This window comes from Seriola lalandi, unplaced genomic scaffold, assembly GCF_002814215.2.
Source record: "Seriola lalandi dorsalis isolate HSWRI2012SDOR001 ecotype SW California unplaced genomic scaffold, Sedor1 jcf7180002054694, whole genome shotgun sequence".
In the NCBI taxonomy this organism is placed as follows: domain Eukaryota; kingdom Metazoa; phylum Chordata; class Actinopteri; order Carangiformes; family Carangidae; genus Seriola; species Seriola lalandi.
Genome location: NW_019525247.1, coordinates 1203379 through 1225755, shown reverse-complemented (window position 1 = coordinate 1225755; position 22377 = coordinate 1203379). Strand labels below are relative to the sequence as shown.

The 22377-nt window shown below is 41.9% G+C and overlaps 1 protein-coding gene across 1 annotated transcript in view; it reads left to right on the top strand.

Annotated features, from left to right (window-relative positions):
* Positions 1–22377, top strand: part of ablim2 (actin binding LIM protein family, member 2) — a 70984-nt gene that overhangs the window by 17574 nt on the left and 31033 nt on the right. Inside the window, exons 3-7 of the mRNA XM_023423921.2 lie at positions 6418–6601; positions 10512–10624; positions 10897–11023; positions 12049–12142; positions 21354–21441. Coding sequence (XP_023279689.1) covers positions 6418–6601; positions 10512–10624; positions 10897–11023; positions 12049–12142; positions 21354–21441 — 606 coding nt within the window. The remainder of the gene's footprint in view (positions 1–6417; positions 6602–10511; positions 10625–10896; positions 11024–12048; positions 12143–21353; positions 21442–22377) is intronic.

The window sequence follows — 22377 nt, the reverse complement described above, 5'->3', positions numbered from 1 at the left end:
ACCCACAGTCCAGGGAGGGGGGGGGCTACACACACACACACACACACACACACACACACACACACACACACACACCTGTATTTCCAGAAACAGAGCCAGTACCAAGGGAAATTATGCTACCTGACTCATATTTATATTGTTTTGATCATTTCTATTGTTAATACTGCAGCTGCTTTGGTCACAGGGAGTGATTTCGCTGAAAAGAATTCTGACAGGGACAAACGCAAACTGTCAGATGATTTTTACACATTTTCAACAAACACTCAGGACGGTTGAAGTTGTTTAAAAAAGAACATTAATGTCATCTCATGCATCGAATAGGTGCAGGTTCTTGGCACAGCTTTGATGTACAGTATGTGCCTCAGTTATGTGCATGAGCAGTTTACAGTGAAGTTTACGATGAGGGTAAGATATGGTCAACATAAACAACATCAATCCTCATAAGACTCAGTGAAAATCTTCAGATGGCAGTGTGTTATGATGTTTCCCGTAGCCCGGTGGGTTAGACAATAGACAGACCTCCCCGGCCTGTTGCCTCATTAGATGCCTGCTTGCAATTTAGTCCAGCGTAGCAGGAGTCTGGATCAATGTGGATCCATTTGACTTGTCAGAAGCATCAACCTTGATGTTTTTTTTTTTTCTTCTTTCAAGCACAGTCCCGTAGCTGGTCAGATCAATGCCAGCAGGCCTACGATTGTGCCGTCAAGGTCACCGAATAGGGCAGTGAAAGACACCGCCGCCACCTCACACACGTACGCGGATGATGAGTCATTGTAAAACATGAGGTGCGGTCAAGGTCGCACATTCATAGCAGAAAGCACATAGCGCATATATATTTAACCCTGCTCGTACACTGTAAAAAAATGTGGGCAGGGAGCGGCTCCAGCCGCAGCCCTGACAGGATAAGCAGTATCGCTGATGGATGAACATTTAGTTTATACTGTATCACTTCAAATTAGCAGCAGATTTGTTTAATAGTGATCATCATTTTTTTGTTCAATAACAGTGATTGGATATTTTTTTATGAGACAAATCAGTTCATTTTATAGGGATGGGTATACTTTTTCAACATCAAAGATATATTAAGATTTGTATGTAAAGCTACATATAAAAACTCATATAACAGTAGATAGTAAAGTTAAAAACCTGTAAATGTGGGGGGAACTGCAGAGTTAGTTAGAATAGTTCTTTATTGTGGGTTTGTCCCCACAATCAACTCCTGTCACATTAATCATTTAATGACGAGTGCATGTAAAATATTGATTTACCAGCATTTCAACGTTACTAGCTTTCGGCACTTGTATGTTTTCAGTGCACGGTGCTAGACACACCTATGGTTTGCTTTGCTAGCGCTAGTTTCACCTGGATTACTTGCATCATGTTCAAACCCCCGTCTCTTTTACTTTTTTCAGTCTAGACCTTGTTTGTACAAGTAAAAACAGATGCACCATATTTTATTTACGAATCACAACAGGGCAATTTTGTTGCGTATCCATCCGTTCAAGCGTGTAACGTCCTCACTCATTTCTACATGCTGACTTCTAGGAAAAGCAGAACGCGCTCGGCTCCGAGATTCTCCGGCGAGGACGAAGCTGATTCTCACACTGACTTCCTCTGAAAGCCTCTGAGTAAACTCCTGTTATGTAAGTGGCTTCGCAGTGCCGTGAGATGAGCGGTCAGAGATGGAAGTTATCAGTTCCCTGTGAAACAGATCGCCTTTCAGCCCTGTAAAATGTTGTAATGTTGAGTGGAGTTGAAGTAATGGTTTACTTTTCTGAAGTTGGAGAGTGTTGCTGTTACTGAAAATCACAAGGTATACTGCCCTCAACAACCCCCACCGTACACACACTCATTTATTCACACGCACACTCCCTCCACTCCCTCCGTCCCAGAGGTCGAACTCTCTTGCGGTTCGTGGAAGTTTTATCTCGTTGCAGGCGTGTACCCCGACACGTTCTGTTCTTCTTTGCTGAGTCTCAGGACGACATGACTAATTAGCTGCATCATGATCTCATCCGCCGAGGCCTAAGTGCAGGGTGAACACACACACACACACACACACACACACACACACACACACTGTTGTCATGGTGACGGAATGGTCTCAAAATAATGAAATCACTGCTTGAACATAACACTCAGTTGGGGTTTATTTCATAGCTATTGACTGAGCGTGCCATAGATCTGTATAGCCCACAACCATTGATAAAGCCATTAGCCATTTAAGACATCTGTCCTTTTATCAGTGTCAACATTTGAGAGGATCCAAAGTGCTGTCAAGTTTGTAATTTTATACATATATGTATATAATCTTCTTCGGTTCAGTCTGTTGTAGAAGTTCTATAACATCATATTTGAACCTGAATGATTGAACTTGGTTTTACTGGCTTCCACCCGGCGTCGCTGCCTTTTCCCTCGTGATGGAAGGATTAGAGAAAGTCAGACAGGAGAGATGAGAGCTACAAGAAAAAGGGTTGAGAGGAAGACAGCTTCACAGTTTCCATTAGCGATGAAGGACAAGAGGAAGAGCATCCTCTGTCTTCCTCGCACTTGTGTGATGCACTCAGACACACTCTCTCTGATCTGTATTAGAGGCCACTTTGCCAGGAACACACACTCCTCTGCAGTGTAGTTGCCCTGCTGTTGCACTGCAGATGAAAATAATCATATAAATCGGTTGTGTTTTCTGTCACTTTTAAAAGGATGCAGTGCTTTCTGTTAGTGTCAGCTCTATAAATGATGAATGGGCTCCAGCTTGAGCTCCTGTGGGCTCAGCTGCAGAGCTGCTTGAGGAACTCAGTTATAATACTGTGAGGAGAGGAGTGTATGTGCCAACTGGCAGCGCAGGTATGAATATGCAGGGACTGAAAGACGAGCTGATGGGAACCTGCACTCAGGAGTCTGAGCGAGGGTTTGTTGCTCCATCTCTTCCACTCCTTTATGTCTCTGTCAGAGCTCATTTTAATATTTTTTTTGGGCCAAGTCTCACATAGAGTCTCCAGCTTGTCTGAAGTCATCTGGAACGAGTCCGAGTCAAGTCTCATGTCGTTTGAGTCAATTACAAGTCTCTTCTCAAATGTGTCAGCGGGTGTCACCATCATATTTATTTGTATTTGTCAGAACCCGACACTCCGTCTAAGTCTCAACTCCTTATTTTTGTGAGTTTCACTGTACGCCAAGTCCTAAGTCTCAAAACTATGTCTGTGATATATAAGCCAGTTTAATGACAATAAATCTGAATTGTTCCAGCTTCCTTCATTTAACCTTTTATTTTTGATTTTGGCTCCTACAGAGGAGCCCTCGAGGAATCCTCTTCCATCCGGGTGTCTCTCATGCAGGTGAAAGCAGCCGTTGGAATGTATGTTGTAAATACAGATCACATGATGTCACGGTTTTTTTGCAGCCAATATGGATAGTTATGTTTTGTTATAGCAGCTGGTTTAGCGGCTGGTCTGGGGTCATCTTACTCAGTCAACAACATAAAGACTCAATGCAATAAGTATCCTACAGAAAGGACAACTTAATTACACAATGTAATAATTTATTATTATATGTGTTAATTTATGTGAATGAACACAATTATTAACAGACTGAAATATTAAGCCTATTCAATGGGCTAAACAGTGCAAACAGTCTAATTAATAAAAGCCAATATGTCTCATTAACTCAGTTGCATTGTACAAACTAAAGAATAATAGGATTTCAACTCAGATACAGGCTGCATTCACAATGTAGGCATTTTATCATGGCATTATAAATGGTGTACGTTATATCAGTCTCACACACTTTGTAAGTATCAACCACAAGTGATCGGTTTTAAGGTGACAGCGACTAGAAGCATTGATGCCGATCTACTGATCTACTTTACCCGTTCACTCACACTGCACTTTTGCATACAGCAGTTTTTTTCTATCACAAACATTTTCATCTTGCTGAAGGACAGTCAGACCGGAGGAGCCAGAGACTGCATCACAACCTGCTCTACCACCTGAGTCACAGCCGTCCACTTCCTGACAGAACGTTCCCGCTCCTATTGTTGTGTTTGTTTTACTGGCATGCCGTTACCCCGGGGGAGGCTTGTCCGACAAGTCGCTCAAAGTTTTCATGAGTGGATAAAAGGGTGGAGAGGTGTTATGCAACTAATAGGAAATTGTGAAATTTTCAAGTTTTAGTTTAGCGTATGGGGATTTAGACGGAGGAATAACAGATGACAGATAACAAATCACAGATGTTGTAAACCTTCACGTCACAGAAGAAATGCCAGTTGGTGTCACTATGAAGATGCTTGATTACCATTAATTTAGCTCAAATTAGATCCAGTCTCCCAGAGGCGTGCACAGCGAGCAGCATGGGTTTGTTATGAGTCAGACAAAATATGGCGGAAAGGTAGTGACAGCGCTGCTCCGGAGACTTTTCACAGGTATAAGCAGCTAATAAATGCCGACTGAACCCTTTTCCACTGCTGAGGACACACGCAGAGCGGGAAAACCCAGCACTGCTACTGGTCCCTTGTCCTCATCTGTGACAAGGTGTTGACCATGTTATTATTCTAATGTTCAAATGCAACAAAAAGTGCTGCTAATTATTTATTTGTGGTTTATATGATAAAACTGGGTGAAAGTTTTTTACTTTTAGAAAATTTTCAGCACATTTTAACAATACAGCGATAACACTGATAATTGTGATAAGTTTGGACACTATAATCGTGATTCCAAATGTTATTATATGGTTTCATGTCTATTCATGTGTTTTCAGCAGAAAAATTGCCTCTACCACTGATTTTAATGTAGTTTGTAATGTTTGTAATGTAGTGAGAGCTCCTTAGTCTGTACCTGTAGCTGTGGCAACAGTTGGGGAGGCGGGGTTTGGCGGTTCAGTTTCCCGATGACCTCGCGGACGTTTGTGTTCGCGGTTTCATTCTCGGTTTTAAGGATCGTTGCCCACTATGTACGTTTTTCACCTGGCCGCTGTGCGTACTGTACAGAGGCTCTGTTGTGACTTCAGCCTGACACCTTCTCACATTCTTCACATGTATGTGTGTATGTGTCATAGAGTACATCTTATATGTGTGTGTGATCTCACCCACATGTTGCAAATGTGCAGTGCCTCATACCTTTATGCATCCTTTTAAGTGTGAGACAGTGTGTGTGTGTGTGTGTGTGTGTGTGTGTGTGTGTTAAAAGGTCACTGAGAAGTCCCGGGGGCACGGGACCAAGCGGTGCAAACATCTCTCATTTATCTTTCCTGTCGTTTTTCCACAGAGAAAAAGTGGAGGGGAAAAGAAAGGCGGGGTATTGTTTTTGCTAAAAGGGGTGGAAAAATAGAGCGAGGTTTCCCCTTAGGGGGATGTGATGTCATGCAGTTGCCATGGTTACCGTGTGTAATCATTGTGTGTTCATGAGAGGACATGGTGATTTAGAGTTCCTGTCACACATTGTTAAAGCTAGACAAATAGACAGATTGCAGCTTTTACACACACACATGCTAATAACTCAGCCGCTCTCACTCTGATGTTATTGGCTCTTTGAGCAGGTTGAGGAAAACAATCAGACGCTCCTGCTCTCCTAATTACTTCTTTTCAAATGAATGTCTATGTTTAGGTTTGTACTCTGTTTTGTGAGATTATGGTTTTATTGACAGACAAGAGTGGAAGTCAAAGTAACAGTACTTAATGTGAGGACTTATATCTACTTATATTCATCAGAAAAAGTCTCATTAAAGGAATAGTTAGACATTTTGGAAAATACACTTAACTTCTTGCCAAAGGATTTAGAATAAGATCAATTCATCTCTCATATGTCCATTAAAACTGTTTTAACCAGAGGACATTAAACTTATCTTAGCATCCAGATAGAAAGTTTCTACCACACAAAAGCAGTTGTGTTTTTTATGGGGGTTATGTGTTTGAGTATGAGTCACCTGGGGACAGTCACTTCAGTTTTTGCACAAATTAAACAAACAAGATGTAACGTGTTAATTAGCTTCATAATTGCCGGTAGGTAGATTTTGTTACCTTCGGGCAGAGCCGGGCTAGCTGTTTCCATCTGTTTCCAGTCTTTATGCCAAGATGAGCTAACGTTAGCGTCACATCGAATGGACAAATATGAGAGTGGTGACAATCGTCTCAGAAAGAAAATGAGCATATTTCCCACGTGTTGAAATTTTAGGGCTGAACTTCCATTGTTGCAGGACATGCATTAATATCTTTAGTTCTGAATATCTCTCCAGTGTGTTCTAATTTGTTTCTGCCTTCTTGTTTCTCCCCTTCCCCTTCCTTCCTTCTTTCTGCCTGTCATTCTGTTGCTCTCTTTCCCTTTGCCTTCTTCTTACACTCCTTTTTCTTCTAAACCTTGCTGCTCTTTCTCTTTTTTTTTCTCTCTGTCCTTTCTACACCCTTTCACCTGCCCTACCTGCCAGTGTGCGGTTGTGAACTGGCCCAGGGAGGCTTCTTCGTGCGGCAGGGTGAATACATCTGTACTCTGGACTACCAGCGACTGTACGGGACTCGTTGCTTCAGCTGCCAGGACTTCATTGAAGGGGAGGTGGTGTCCGCCTTGGGCAAGACCTACCACCCCCGCTGCTTCGTCTGCGCCTCCTGCAAGTAAGAAACAGGGTCCGAAACCATATCATTCACACAGAGGTGGAAAGAGTGCTGAAACTTTTACTCAAGAAAAAGTACTGTTGCATAAAGGAAATCTTCCTCAGGTAGAAGTAAGTCATTTAAAATGAACTCTGATTAAACGGCACAGGGGAGAACAGCGCTTAAAGCAGCCAGTAGGTTCCAGTGAAGCACTTTGCACATGTGTATACAGCAGATAATTACAACAGCACAGCAGAAGTCCATAGACTTTATGTTCATGTAGCAATATTAAGATATAAAAATGAAATAGCCAGCCGCTACTTATATAATCAAGAGCAGAATAAAGCAGCGGAAAGAAAGAAACCCTGCAGTGGCTGCACCCCTGCTGCTACATAAACATAAAGTATATGGTCTTTTTTATTCTGTGTTGCCAGGCAACGCAATGGTTGTTAACACTCTGCGCAGTGCAGTTACAACGATCAGTTATTTATTGTACTCACCTGTCTGAACGTAACTCTGTAAGTCTGGTTCGCTGTGACGTTCTCCACAACATTGCAGGTGTGTTTGATATCGCCACACTTGCAGGGGCGTGGGCCACGTCTCTTTGGCCCACGCTTCCTTCTCGGTGCTACAACCCATAGATATATGCGGGAGGCGAATCCTCAGGAAGGGGGACTGCTCTAGGTATCGTGGGTCAGGATCAGATGGGAGGTTACACAGCTTGGGGACAGGAGCAGGCAGTGGATTAACCAGCGCAGGACTGGGAGGCTGGAGTCATGAACCCAAGGCGAATGGGCCGGGGTGTTGAATGAGCTGCAGGCTGAGGACGAGCGTGCTGGAGGCTAGCTCACTTGGATGCAGCCTGGAAAACAGATTGGAAAGCAGGCTTGAAGCTACAGAGCCAATGCTAGCTGGCTGGAAAACAGGCTGAGGACCAGCTGGCCTGATGCTAGCCGAGCAAATACAGGAACAAAACAGATGAAGTGAGAAAGAGTAAAGGGGAGCCGTGAAGCTAATTGGGGTGGGGCAGGCAATTACAAAAGGCGGGAAACACACAAGGGCTGGAAGCAAAAACAACTAACGGACACAAAAGGAAAAGTAATTTCGAAAAGAACGGAAAAACAGAAAATAACTAAACAGTCCAAGCGTGACATCACACAGAGGGGCAGATTCTCTCTCAGAGATGAAAAGATTCACTGTACGGTTAAACTCATGTATCTGTATCAGCTGGTTGTCTCAGCCCTCCGTGTTGCTGCTTTTCCCACGACTCAAAGAGCTCCAACTAAAAATACAAAAACATATTTTCAGAGGGAGATATGGCACCCGTATCTTTTTTACACACATGATGAACAGCATGGCATCATGAAGGTGTCTTTTACAAGTACATAAAGCTATACTACACATTCATGTGTAAATATAGGAAAGCACATGAAGACGTGTCACTGCAGGTCACACAGACACCTTTCCACCCATGTGCATGTGCATGCCTCTAGTGTGTGTGTGTGTGTGTGTGTGTGTGTGTGTGTGTGTGTGTATAGTACTAGTGTTGTTCCTTAGGCCTAGAAAGGTAATAGTAGCCTCTGTCAGGCAGGTATTTTAAGTTTGTGGTCAGTCAGTGCAGCCACTTAGCCCAGTCCCATAGCTAGTGTTAAATGTCCTGTGTGTGTGTGTGTGTGTGTGTGTGTGTGTGTGTGTGTTTGTATGGTTCTGAGGACTAATTTTGTTTTGAAACGATCATTAGGGTTAGAGTCGGAATTAGGTGTAAGTTAAGGTTAAAGTTAGGGTTAGGCATTTATTTTTGATGGTTAGAGTAATGGGCACATTACATTACATTATAACGACTGTACTCACATCTAACGTTTGACAAGAATGTGTGTGTCAGTGTGTGTGTGTGATCCACATGCTGAACCTGAGATCAGAATGTTCCAGTGTGGCATTTGAGGTTTGTAATGTGATCATGAAACTCCTCTACTCCTCTTATAACAAATATCACTTTTGTGGAGGCCAAACACAGGCTTATTGTGAGGGAAATAAAAATAGGGCTGACAGAGAGCAAATACTGTTTGACATCAGACTCATCTCTGTGTGTCTCATGGTCACAGCACTGTATTGATTATCAATCATTAATAGGTCCAAATTAGGGTCAAAAAGACTTTGAACTTGTAAAGTGATGTTGACAAATAATTCCAAAGTTAGTAATCAACCTTTATAACCTATGAAATAAATCTGCATGAGAATTTGAGGTTGCACAAAAACACAGTTAGAAAGAATAGATACAAAGCAGACCTTACCTTCATCTCCAGCGCAGGCCATGAAAGGCGTATCTAAATAATCAATCTATCTAAATAATTTTGGACAATGATAGAATAATTAACAATAACAATTATGAAAAATTCTTGGTAAAATTGTTGATTAAGGTGTTCCACTAGGATCACTATTCGCCGCCCTGATATTTACTGTATACATACAGTATATAAAGTTTTTTTTCAACTCAGTACTGCAGTGCGCTCTTTTATGCAGACGATACGATCTTGTGCTGTTGGTGCTAACCCAGCAAATTGCTATTTGATTCATTCCTTCATTACTAAAGGCAGCCATCACACTCACTACTGTGAGTTATATGAAAAAGTCAGATGGTTCATCACTGACATACCTGTGCTTTTTAAAATGTCTTTATAAGGTAGTTGTGGTCAAAGTGAATAACCATGACACCAGGTCACAAGAACCTTTCAGGTACGATGCACCTTACATTAATGTGACTTAAAGGTTCACTTGTTAATGGTTTTATAATAATTGTGACTGTGTGAGTGATGACTGCTTTGTGTGACTGGCTCATTTTGTTGTCATCTTTTATACTGTATATGTATTTTGTTCTTTCTTTCAAAAGAGATACTGATTGCAACGAGACATAATGAACAAATTAAACTTAACTAACTTCAGCACATGGAAAATATTGAGATTACGAGGACAAATTGAATACCTTCATTTTACATTCAATTTACTTTATTTTTTGAGCCAGTGTTGTTAATTATTATTTATTAAGACACATGGTAAAATAAATGGCACATTTTCTTATTGTGTCAGACTTAGAAAATAAACAGTTTGACTGTTTAGACATGAATAACCTATACTCTTACCTCTCCCAGTTTGTGTGGATGTGTTCTTCCCTCAGTACCTGGCTGTGACAGTGACAGCAGCTCTAATATCTCATTTCCAAGCTGTAGACAGTAGCAAGTGAAAGCCAGTCAGTCTCACTCTGCCAAGGAGTCATCATTCCTTCTGTGCATGACTCTGTGACAGTAGCTGTGTTAGAGCAGAGACATTAACATTGTTTCATTATGTTTGCGATGTCTCTTAAGCATTATAATAACACTCGTCTCTAAAGGGTATTTGGCTGGTAATGAATGGCAATGATTTCATTTGTTCATTTCGCAGCAGCAACACACACTTCTGAATGTTGTAGTCACTGTTAAAGTGATGGCTCAGGTTATTTGATGCGGGGTTTGTATCAGGTACTTCTATCTACAGAGCACTGACTCAAATCTACTGCACTGACCATGATACAACCATGTCACATAACCCCAACTATCACTTTAATATAGCTGAAGCTACTCTTATTCAGATCACCAGATGCCCTAAATATCACATTTAACTTCTAATGTGTGTCGCTATCTCAAGTGACTGTGATTGCTGAACACAAAGACTCCCAGACTTCAAATCACTCATCATTTCGCAGTGACACCTCCCTCACCCTGCCTTATACAGCTGCTAAGCCACCATACACAAATGTATATAGCTTTTAATGAAGCGATTTATGTCTCATGATGATGTTTCAGAGCCTTCGAATAAATGTTCAAGCTTCTGGGGAAACTGAACTCTTAGAGACAGAGCCCTCGTCTGATGTTCTCTGTGTTTTTCTGTTTCTTTGCAGACAGCCGTTCCCGGCTGGCGACCGAGTGACATTTAACGGGAAGGAGTGTATCTGCCAAAAGTGTACCCAGCCTTTGCCTGCCAACAGCCCTGCACCCATACAGGCTGTCCACAGTCAGTATTCTGTTTACGTCTGTGTCTCTTTCCTGTCTCCTTTAAAACGTAAATCACTCCACAAGTAAACTTTTCGAAGCTTTGTTACACTGCTTGTTACTGTAATTTTCTGTTCCATCCCTTAAATTGGCACTTCTTAAATTGTATCAAGTCATTCCCTTCTCTGGAAACTAAAATGTCCAATGTTCTTTATCTTCTTTTACTCAGGTCAACTTCAGTATAATTTCTAATCAAATCTTATCTAATTCTTCATCTGTGTGTCCTGTGTGCAGATTGCTGCGGCTGTGGGAAGGAGTTTAAGAATGAACAGTCTCTTGTAGCACTGGACAAGCACTGGCACCTGGGATGCTTCAAGTGTAAAGTCTGCAACAAGGTGCTCAATGCCGAGTACATCAGCAAGTACGTTAGTCTGGCTTTGGAAATGAAGCGCTAAAACCACATTACATCTTTAATGCTGTTATGTCTATGGCAATTTGTTCTACTTTTTAGCTTGTTGGGTGGTAATTGTTGGATGTTCCCGATGTCAAGTGTCTTTAATGCAGATGTTTCCTTCAGTCGTCTAAGTGTCTAGTGTATAAAGATCACTGCTTACCAAAATGAATGGCTTCAGGTGCCGGAGATTCAGTGTAAAATAATGAAGGAAAAACATTCACACACTCTGATCTTGATCCTTGATCTTGCAACTAGCTAGTCGAGCATTTAGCATCTGAAGAGCCAGATACAGTTCACAGCTTGTTTCCATCACACACAAGTTGCCAAGAAATCAGTTACTGTCACAAAGTTAATATTTTTAAGCAAAAGCCTTTCTATCAGCTTTTATAGTTATTATTATCTCTTATATCTAATGTTTTACTGTTAGTTTACTTGTTACAACATTTTTTTGTATTTTAAATCTTGAATTTAGACATTTATTTTGCTTTCAGTGGCAATGTGTAACATTGTCATGCTGCCTATATGGTTACAAATATAAATAAAGTGAAAGGTTTTTCTATAATGTAAGAATTTTCTTCTGTCACAGTTTCATGTTCCAGTATTAAAAAGCCACATGGAATACAAATAGAGAACAGAGTAGATGCAGCATAAGCATTGTAAGAAACCAGTGGCTAAAGTCTTATTTACAACAGATCTGGTCAATATGATAATATCAGAACGCAGTTCATTCTTTACCACATGTTCAGGCTGCAATAATACGCTGCCTGAAATAGTAAATCATGGCACTAACAAGCAGCTGTGGTTTTATATTTGGTCTGAAATACTCACAAATGATCATAATGTAAGTTTGGATCGTCATGGTTAGAGGAGCAGGATTCACCAGGCTATATCCTGTCAGCTCAGGCACGGTGCATGCACGATCCTCAGGCTCTGAGCTGAGCTGGATGATGTGAAGTGTATCTGATGCTCTGTGTCCTGTGTTGTCCTATCAGGGAGGGGATCCCCTACTGTGAGATGGACTACCACGCCATGTTCGGCATCCAGTGCGAGAGCTGCAAGAAGTACATCACTGGGAAAGTCCTGGAGGTAACGTTACTCTGCTGATGTGTTACACTTAGAAGAAATACTCTACGGCAGCTGTTAGCATGTAGCACGCAGTCCCTCAAACACATCTAAAACAGTGTCTTCAGATTGATAAGGAGGTGAAAGAGAAATGTAGGAATCAAGGTGAATAAACAGAATAATGAAAGCTTCATGGGTAATATCATTGAAAGGGGAGCGTGTCTATGTTCCCACAGCCCTAAACCTAACCCTATATTCCCACAGCCCTAACCCTATATTCCCACAGCCCTAACCCTAACCCTAATTTTCAAAAGTTTCTGTGAAAAAAAGTTCTAAGAAATGTGGGAACATAGGGCTGACCCCAATTGAAAGTGTAGATCTCAGCAACTAAAAGTCAGAATGTCTGACAGTGTTGACCCCATTTCCCCGAAGCCCTCATTAAAATTTCATCAGAACTTATGCACTGCTAATGCAGATACATGAGAAATGCTTCTAGGATAGCTACCCCTGTATGAACAGATCTGTGACCAGCCCTTTATAGCATTCACATGATCATTAACACAATTTCCTGGAGTATGAAAGGCAAGAGTGCACAGGGCGGCTTCCAGAGGCTGATGGGGTGATTTCAGCATCTCTCTGCATTCAGCCTGTTGGAGTCGCTCTTGCTTGTTTCTTATTTTTCCAACTTCTTAACTTTCTACCTCTGTCTGTCATACCTGTTTGACGGCGCTGCGCTGTCTTTGAACACGCTAGTCGAGAGTTCTGGTCTGTTGGTTTATCAGCGTTTCATTCAGCTATGTAACTGTTGCGCAACAAATCCACAGAAGCATTTACACCAGGGACGAGCTGACCACGCTGAAGCCAGCAGGCATGGTGACTGCATGTTGGGAAATTGTTACAAAGCAATTTCCCTGCGGGGATCAATAAAGTATTTCTGGTTCTGATTTAGTCCCACTGTAGTCCGCTGTGTGTGGGTCCTCAGGGAAGAACCAGCCAGCCAGGATCTCTTCCGTTATTCAGCACAATCGCTCCTCTCTCCTTTGCTGTGGGCTAATGGCTTTGACCTCACTCTCAACTGCACACACACGTTATCTCTCCTTGTTCGCTTTCCTCCCTCCCCCCCTTCAGGCAGGTCATCCTTTCATTGTCACTCACTCTCAGGTGCCAGTCGGCCTCTACACTTTCTCTCTGTGCCATAAAACAAAACCATACAAGCTGCTGGACACATACAGGACACGTTTCATCCTCCGTGTCATCGGTGTCCAATGCTGGACATTTCTTAAAAAGTGTTATTAGATATGGGGGGGGGTGTGAGAAAGAACAGACACATCATCTCCAGGTTGTTGCTGTCATTAAGTGTGACGTGTGAGCTTGACCTGATTCAGTTTGTGTGCCTTTGAGCAGTACGTATATAGAGACGGAGAGAAAGACACTAGAGTCAAGCGTCATGCTGGTAGCTGCACCTCACACCCAGTCGGACCAAAATAATTTGAAGCAGCTGACTGCACAATGGGGGCAAACACCTGATGTTCAGGTGAGATTATTCCACTTTTAAATAATGCATTTTAACTCATTCTACTGCATAGTCATTACAGGGCCTCAAATAATGAAGTGAACTATTATTATCATTAGTTCATTTCATTCATTTCCCATATGCTTTAGTTTTTATATAATCATGCTGAATTAATAACATATGCCTTCATGAAATGTATTTGGCATAATCAATAGCAAGTTTCACACTCGGGATTGTGATGAATGGGAACATTTCCTATTTTAAGATGATGGACAGTGTTTCCTCTGTCAGCAGTAGTGTGTCTGAAGCTGATGGATTTCAGTGGGGACCTGAAATGTTACAGATAATAAAGAAGTGGAAGTACTGATCAAGTGCATGCTCTGTCCAATTCCATGGTGCAGTAAAGGTGATGCCATCACTCATATTGTATTTCAACCTTTCTGATTTATTTTTGACAGAAAACGTCATTAAAACATCTTTGCCTTCACATGCAGCTGCTGAAATGGTTAAAAAATATATTTATATCTTTTCATGTCGGTGTCGTATTCAGATTCAGACTAGACAAACTGTAGGGGAAGGTGTCAGTTTTATGCAATGTTGAGGCAGGCAGTGTTTTCCTGGTAGTATTAGAAGCACTATACTAATCAACAACACCAAACATCTGCATCCCCCAGAATGGCCAGTGTGATATTACTTTGTAGCTGTTCATTCTCAATGAACAAGAAAAGCTGGAGCAACATGGTGGAATAGGAAAGAGGGAGAGAGATTGACGGAGTTGGATGAAGCAGAGGAGCATCGGAGAGGCAGGTAGAAATCAGTGCAGCAGAATGTGACCCAGTGAAGCAGCCTGTTGTTCTACAGTGATGAAGGGAAGTGACATGGGATACCCTCCTGGGGCGGAGAGAGGGATGAGAGGAGGAGAGGAAGAAAGCTTTTAGATGGGAGGTCTTGGAAGCTCTAGCTCGGTATTATAGAGACAAACAACAATCTCTCTCTCTCTCACTTTCTCTCTTCCTTTCATCACATGACGCTCTCTTTTTCATGAACACATCGGGTTCCGGTGTCGGGAGAGAGGCAGGAACAGAAGAGATGGAATGAGAGCACGTTTCTGTCTTTGTCACACTGTGTTTGTAAATGACATCATCCACATCCATTTCCTGTTGTGTCGGGCTATCAGGTGTGTACCTGGCTCTTTGGCCCACAATGACTGGAGCCAAAGCCAGTCAAGCAGGACTAAAAGCACATTTGTGTGTGTTTGTGTGTTTTGGTGGTGTGTGTACTGACTGAGCAGGGAGTGTTCTTGTGTTTGCTTCCTTGAGGCAAGTTTTTCCTTACTTCTGTTCTTTTACTGCCTCATTCCTTAAAGGGTTGTCAATGCAACCATATAAACCCAGCTGGCTCTGGACATGAATGTAAGAAAGACGTCGGGCTCTTAACAACTCTAACATCAGGCAGACAGCTAATTGACATGGTGACGTTGAGCAGACGTTTAGCAGTCATTGGGCTTTGGTCACATTACCGCACTAGAATATTATTATTCTATTCCAAAATGGTGTTGGCATGAGATGTTTGGAGGATATTTGATTTCTTGGTGTAGGGAACTGAGAGACTATTTTCTTGCCGAAGCCAGCTGCTAATCTGGCCAATGATAAACTAGTGCTGCTAACTGAGAGGCCAGCGGAGGAATATGAGCCGACTGTTCATTCGACCAACGTGTTAACTGACTTGTCATTAGCATTCTGAAGCTAGCTAGATTAGCTAGTGACTTGTCTTGCCACTTTATTCTTTGGTGTTTTATTTGCAGATGGGAGCCAAATGTGGTGCGTTACCGCCACCAATTGTAGAAACATTTAGTTTGTGTGTGTCCCTTGTGTTAAACACACAGTCTGCAACTTCTGCCTCTAGGTTTCTCTCAATCAAAACAATATCAAAAAAACATCGGTGGGTGATGTCATGAAATAGCATGTGATCATGGGAGTTGTTGTCTTCACCACCATTACTGTAAGCTCCTCCTGGTTTGGATTCCTTCAGTGTCAGTGGTTCAGGAAATCAAACAGACCTGCTGATTCTAACCGTTAAAAACTCTGAATAAAGCAGGTTCACATTTAAAGTCAGTGTTTGAGCGACGCTGTCCAGAGGACAGAGACTCAGGGAAGAGTTGGAGCTGAGATTGATGCTAAACTTTGTTCTGATTGTTTCTCTGATAACTTATGAACCAGACGTTCAGCAGGTTTTTACCAGCAGCTGAATTATCCACAGAGGTGTCCTCCTCTCCATAACAAACACACCAGGGGATTAAAACCAGTAGAAACTCTGAAGAAAGCAGTTTGACTTTCAAAATCAGAGATTCATCGACGCTCTTCAGGGACACAGGACAGGACGTCTCCAGCAGCTGGGAGCTGAGCTGTCTAACATTTCCTCAGCTTGTTTCTCTGATAACTTCAGATCCAGACGTCCGACGACTAAAATCCTTCATCTGGTTCAAATATAGAGCTGAAAACCACCAAGGTTTAAAAAGTGTTTGTGGCTTAAAACTAGATAAAAGTCAATGTTGAGCTTCTGTCAGAAAAACACACTGACACATGATCATAGAGGATATGATGTCACTGACAGGCAACAGGCGAAATGTTATACCATGATGATTTCTGTAGGTTTGAGAATTGATGGAGACATTTGTGATAATGCTAGAACACAACTCAACAACGTATAGAACATAGATCTAGTTGTTTTTAGACATTTTACTTTGGAAAAGTTAAAAGATTTTAACTTTAAGACAGAGATAGCCAGAGCACTAGGATTTCATTGTATTTGTAATGCACTTGACAATAAAGTTTAACTGAATTTGTCTATTTTTTAAGTTACCAAAAAATGCGCAGCATTGCTGCTTAGAACATGCACGTGCACAAAAATATCTTGAGTTCAAAATAATTTGAATTGTTTGCTACTCTACATGTGAGTGCATACAACTGCCAAGAAAATGGTATGTTTAATAGTTAATAAAGACCTTTAGCCATTACATTTAAACCCACACCAGTTAGTTAACCCAGTCAAGCCCAGTGTCAGTGCCACCTCAACTGGAGGAGGGCTCTACCGATACAAAACGACAGCTGACAAGTGTCACACTCCAGCTGCTCAATAACATGCGGGTCAAAAGGTCTGGTTGTCGACCCAGGAGCTTCCACTCTGGGTGGGATGATGCAAGTCGGCTCCCAGGTTCTTAGGCCCTTTTCCCGTTTCTTAAATTATCACTCCTACGGCTGTTGAGTTAGGCCTCCCCAAGAGCCTGAGAACAGACCCTCTCCTTACCCCCGGCTCATCAATGGGCAGCCTGTTGAGACCAAAGAGTCTGCTATGCGGAGACTAATAGTGTTGCGATATACCAGTATTGACAATAAATCATGTTTATAGACAGAATAGACATATGGTGATGGCAGATGTTAGGCCTGGGGGATCTAGTGTTTATCAGTTCATCCAGTTGCCTTTTCACTATCCAATTAGTGTAATTATTCTTTGTGTTTGCTGTTGTGCAGTTATGGTTACAGACTCTCTCTCCACCTCACTACATTAGTATTTTGTGTAATTAATTTGCCAAACAAGAAACAAAAGACACAGTAAACACAGGTAAAGATGAAGTTGCTTGATAGCATTATTGGGTTTTTTTTTTCAAATTTTCTGTAGATATTGTGATTATATCGTTATAATAAATTGTTTTGATCATATATATTTTGTAGTGAAAATCTGATACGCTGACAGTCCTGGTGGGGACATATCAAATCAATAACTGGACCTGCCAGCAGTAGAGGAGGGTGAATAGAAACTGTGTGTATGGTTTTTGCCTACATCTCTGTTGCTCAGCTTTTCATTGCCGTGGCATTTCTTCATTGTTCGTCCAGAAATGAACGAATCAAACCAAACGTTCCTCCGGCTGCAGCTTCACTTTAAAAGCATTTAACTGGCGAAGTGCAAGTTGACTTGTATCATGAAGTAGGAAATGCAGTGTGTTTGTCAGTGATCTTTGCACTTACTGCTATTGTTCATCAAAGATGCATCTACAAAACAGGACAACGGCCATGTTCAGCAATTTTTGACAGCGGATCAGTTTGAAATATTGCAGGGAGTAATGGAACAAGAAGGAGCACCCACAGTGAGCTACAAGCTGCATACCTCTAACTTCTCAAACAGGAAACCAACTCCTTTCACTGTGCAGACTCATGCCATGTGCAGTATAAAATCAAATCACAGTTGCTCATTATGGCAACAGGGCAATTATTGCTTGATTAAAGTAAGAGTAGAGAGCAGAGTAAGCAGGTGTGGATGTTGGATTGATGCTTTCAGAAGGTCAGACACAGACCCCCTCCAATCCCTTGTTGGAAAGATGAGGACGTTTTCAAGGTGATTTCGACCATCCGACAAGCGGTTTTTTGGCACCTCCCCTCTAGACACTCTGACAATAATACCCACTTTAGACAGGCACTGGCCAAGTCTGTGACACATAAAAATAGACAAGGTTTGAACTTCCCTCTCAAGCTTTTTGTTTTCATTCTACACACAAATACTTTTTGTGCACACAGCAAGTGTTGTAACAGCAAGAAGAGTGCTTTTGTGAAGGTGCACTGTAAAAGCTTGAGAGAGATAGATTGAGTAACTGCTGTGTTCTAATTGCAAGTTGTGGAGAGAGTAGACAAACAGGCTGTGTGTGTGTGTGTGTGTGTGTGTGTGTGTGTGTGTGTGTGTGTTTGTGCTGTAGCTACACCTGGCTCACCAAAATCTATTCCAATCCCCTAAACGGATCATGTCCTTCGCCTGATTGGTTTGTTAGAGAGACCAGGTATGTAGGTAACTAAGTAAACAAAGAGATTAAAAAAAAGCTCTGCAACTATTTGCCATGTGACCACTGCGCTGCCATGATCTCTTCCAGCTCTTTACCATGGCTGTCTCAAAAACCCTGAAGTCTGCGGAGTCTTAACTATGAATGGAAACCCTGGCTGACCAGCTACAGCCTTATTCCTAAGTAAAACATTCAGTCATCATCTTTCAAGTTCATCCTTCCTCCAGCCCATTGTCTTCCCTGACTTATCAGTCCTGCAGGACAATTTTCCTCTCCTGCACCCTTGGAGTCTGACAAAGGAAGATTGCAGTACTATCTCCTTTCCGGCCCTCACATACTTTCCATGCTTGAATTTCAATCCAGCTTTGTCCTTTTATCTCCGGACGTCAATGTTTCTAAGACAACTTCCTTTTTTTCTCTCAGTCTCTGTCTATTTATCGGTCTCAGTTCACTTCAAGTATGAGCTTTTGGCATGGTGTCCACAACATGCTACTTTCTTTGTCTCCCAATAATACTAGAACCTGGAGTCTGGGAAGCACGTTCCTTTGGTTGCCTCATCTCCGCATCTGCTGTCCATTTGGTTTGATAATCATTACGTAGGGTGTTATCCAAGAAATACAGCGTCAATGCTATGTTTTCTCCTATCGTTCCATACTGAGATGACATAGCAAAGTGGAGGGACATCAGAGGGATTGTGCGTATTCAGGCCGCCGTTGAAAGCGAGAAGGGATGCCTTTGGGAGGTGGAGATCAGCAGACATCAGATGACTGTTGTGCAAAGAGAGGAAAAGAATGATTTCATTGCAGAGTGTCCATCTTGAGTAGTTTAGCTTATTATTGAGTCCATAAATCACACGTTTTAAAACAAGAAAATCTGCCAAACAGAGTGAGATAATTCTCCTTTTCTAATGCTGTTTCTTGTTGTCATGACACCAAACAAGAGAGAATAAGGCACTAGTACCGAGAGAATCCCCACTGAACAAGAGGAATGTTTTTTGGATTACCCAACAGACTGGTATTCAAATGGGAGAAAAGCAGGTTTTGGACCAATAGTTTGCTAGTTTCAGTAAAATCTTGTTACGAAAAGGCAAAACTCTTCCACAACAACAACAAGGTGTCTGATGTGTCCTTGAGCAAGGCACTGGACCTACCAACTGCTCTGATGGTTGCTTCCAGTGGCAGAGGTCCAAAGTGCTGTTTTGGAGCCAGTACTGTGGACTCAATCAGAAATGGCCCTGAAGGGAAACTACCCAAGGTGGAAATGCAAACAGTAAGTAGCTTGTTAAGAACAAAGACTCCTGATCCAGAGGGACCCATAGACAGTCAGACCAGATCCAAATATACCCAAGGATAATTGGACCCAAGTACTGTAGTTCCCAATAGAGGAAAGAGAACACCACCGCTAGCAGCAATATTCTGGACCAGCCTGACTTGCATTCTGGGTCTCAGCTATACGGAACTAAGTGGATCCCTGAAGAACCCTAGATTCCAGTGGCCTGCAGTACAACAAGTCCAAAAGCAATCAACACTATAACTGTAACAACAATATAACAGGCACATCCATCCACACTGGGACAACCACCTCCCCTTCACACTGCCTCTTCAAGCTCTGGAGATAACATACAGTATGACCCCCATTAGCCTCTAAATGTCAAGCCCTGTTATCACAGCTCCATTCTTAACACACGGGTCATAATAAATGGTTCAGACACTGCAGACTCATCAGGCTTATTGGAGAATTTGTAGGTAGTTTTGAACAGTTTGCGTTGAGTGTTAAAAGACGACGTCACCACTGATACTAAAGCTGTTAGAAGATCCAGCTGCTCTTGGAGTTGCGTTTTGTCCTTTTTGCTGTGGATGAATATTGATCAGTCATTATGTCTGTAAATCTGTCAAGTTGATTGTTTCACCTCTCTCTGCACTGAGTGCAGCTGCACTGCTCCTTACTAAAAACAAGAGCTCCACCTTATGGCTCAATAATGAAACACAACCTTGTCTTGTCATCCAGTGACACTTAAATCAAGGAATGCAAATCAAACTCTGAAACTTTTTAATGAGCTAATTATGAATTTCCTAATAAAACGTGCCTTTAGACCTGCAGAAAACAAGCTTATATAGGAATACAGTTGCATACACTTACATCAATGACTTTGCATGATTGGATGTTCGGGGTGATGGGTGTGGCTAAGTAATGGTCAGTAATGGCCACAATGCAGCCTGAGGGATGAGGTAAACGTATTGGTCACTCTGGTGTGAAATCACTTATTGGTATTTCCTGTTTGTCTGTTATCGGCTGCACTGCATTGGTTTGTCTTCATGATTACAGTTATACATGATCCAGATTATAACTAAATATTATATTTTGTACAGTCATGGTTTCAGACTCTCTCTCCACCTCCCTACAGTCGTATAACAATCTAATTCATTTGACAAAACACAGTAAACAAGGTTAAAGATGGATTTGACTCATAGCGTTGACTCATATTACAATAATATCGTTCTTGTAAATTATTTTAGCCACAATTATTGTGAAGTGAACATGACGCCATCTGCAATCTGACAAATCATAACTACAAGATAATCTGTCAGAACCATTTACACATAAGTCAACTGTGTTCTTTAGACTTACATACAAATTCTGAAATAGATTTTTAAGATGCCACTGAGTTACATTATTGAAAATGGAAGATCCAGTGTTTTTGGCACATGACTCATACATTTAGTTCCTAAAAGTCAGGTAATATCTGCCTTTGAATATGTCTTTTGCAAGTCCCTGAGCTTTATGGTGGTGCAGGAATAAATTGCTTGAGTAGCCCTTTAATCTTTCCACTGAAGAGCTCAAACCAACAATAAATGCTTCACCGTCCTAACGTGCTCTTGTTTCTTGCTCAACAGGCTGGAGAGAAGCATTACCACCCCACATGTGCCCGCTGTGCCCGCTGTGAGCAGATGTTTGCAGAGGGAGAAGAAATGTACCTGCAAGGTAAACTCAGATACTTTCAGATCCATTATACAAACTATATACTATATACTGAATATTCAAGCGCTTTTATTGTCACTCCAAACTTTCAGGGAAGGTAATGTAACTGTTTCTGCTTAACCTCAAAGGGGTTCACTTCTAAAACTATATGAAGCTCTGCAGCTAATAGTCTAGTGGTGACAGAATTCTTTGGCTCACTCTTATCTGTGCTCTCTTATTTCTGTCTCTCTAACACCTGTCTTCAGTCTCTGTTCCTCAGCATAAACCCAATGCATTATGGTTCTTCTTTTTCCTAATGGCCCGGGTTGGCAGCTCAGTGAATGAATCATGCACATTTGTGCCTGAGTCATAGCAACACAGTCACAGAGATGTTATTTACTGCTGCTGTGGCTCTAACACGGAGCAGCAGCTGGTGCTGTGCCCTGGACGGTTGATTGGCTTCCGCTCTTCTTGAACTACTACTTGATTTACTCATGGATATCTCAGCTTTCTGTTTCCATAACCATAAAAATATCTCAGTGGGGCGCCTCGGTGGCTCACCTGGTGGAGCGCCTACCACATGGACTTGGTCCTGACCGCAGCGGCCATGGGTTTCGAAATCCAACCCACAGATATTTGCTACATGTCATCCCCTCACTCTCTCTCCCTGACTTTCCTGTCTACCACTCACTGTAATATCAAATAAAGGCAAAAGTGCCCAAAAATATTTAAAAAAAATCTCACTCCAGGTGAAGAGCTGAGTCATGAACGTAGTCGCCATAGTCTCATTTAGCTTCACCTTGTATAGATGTCAATATTGTCATCCACACATTACTTCATCACAGAGATATAATAAATAATATACAGCAAACTAGAACAATGGCAAACTGAACAAAAACTAGTGAAAACTACAACACTACTACACAGCCATGCCAGCAACTGTATGGCTGTGAGGCTTTA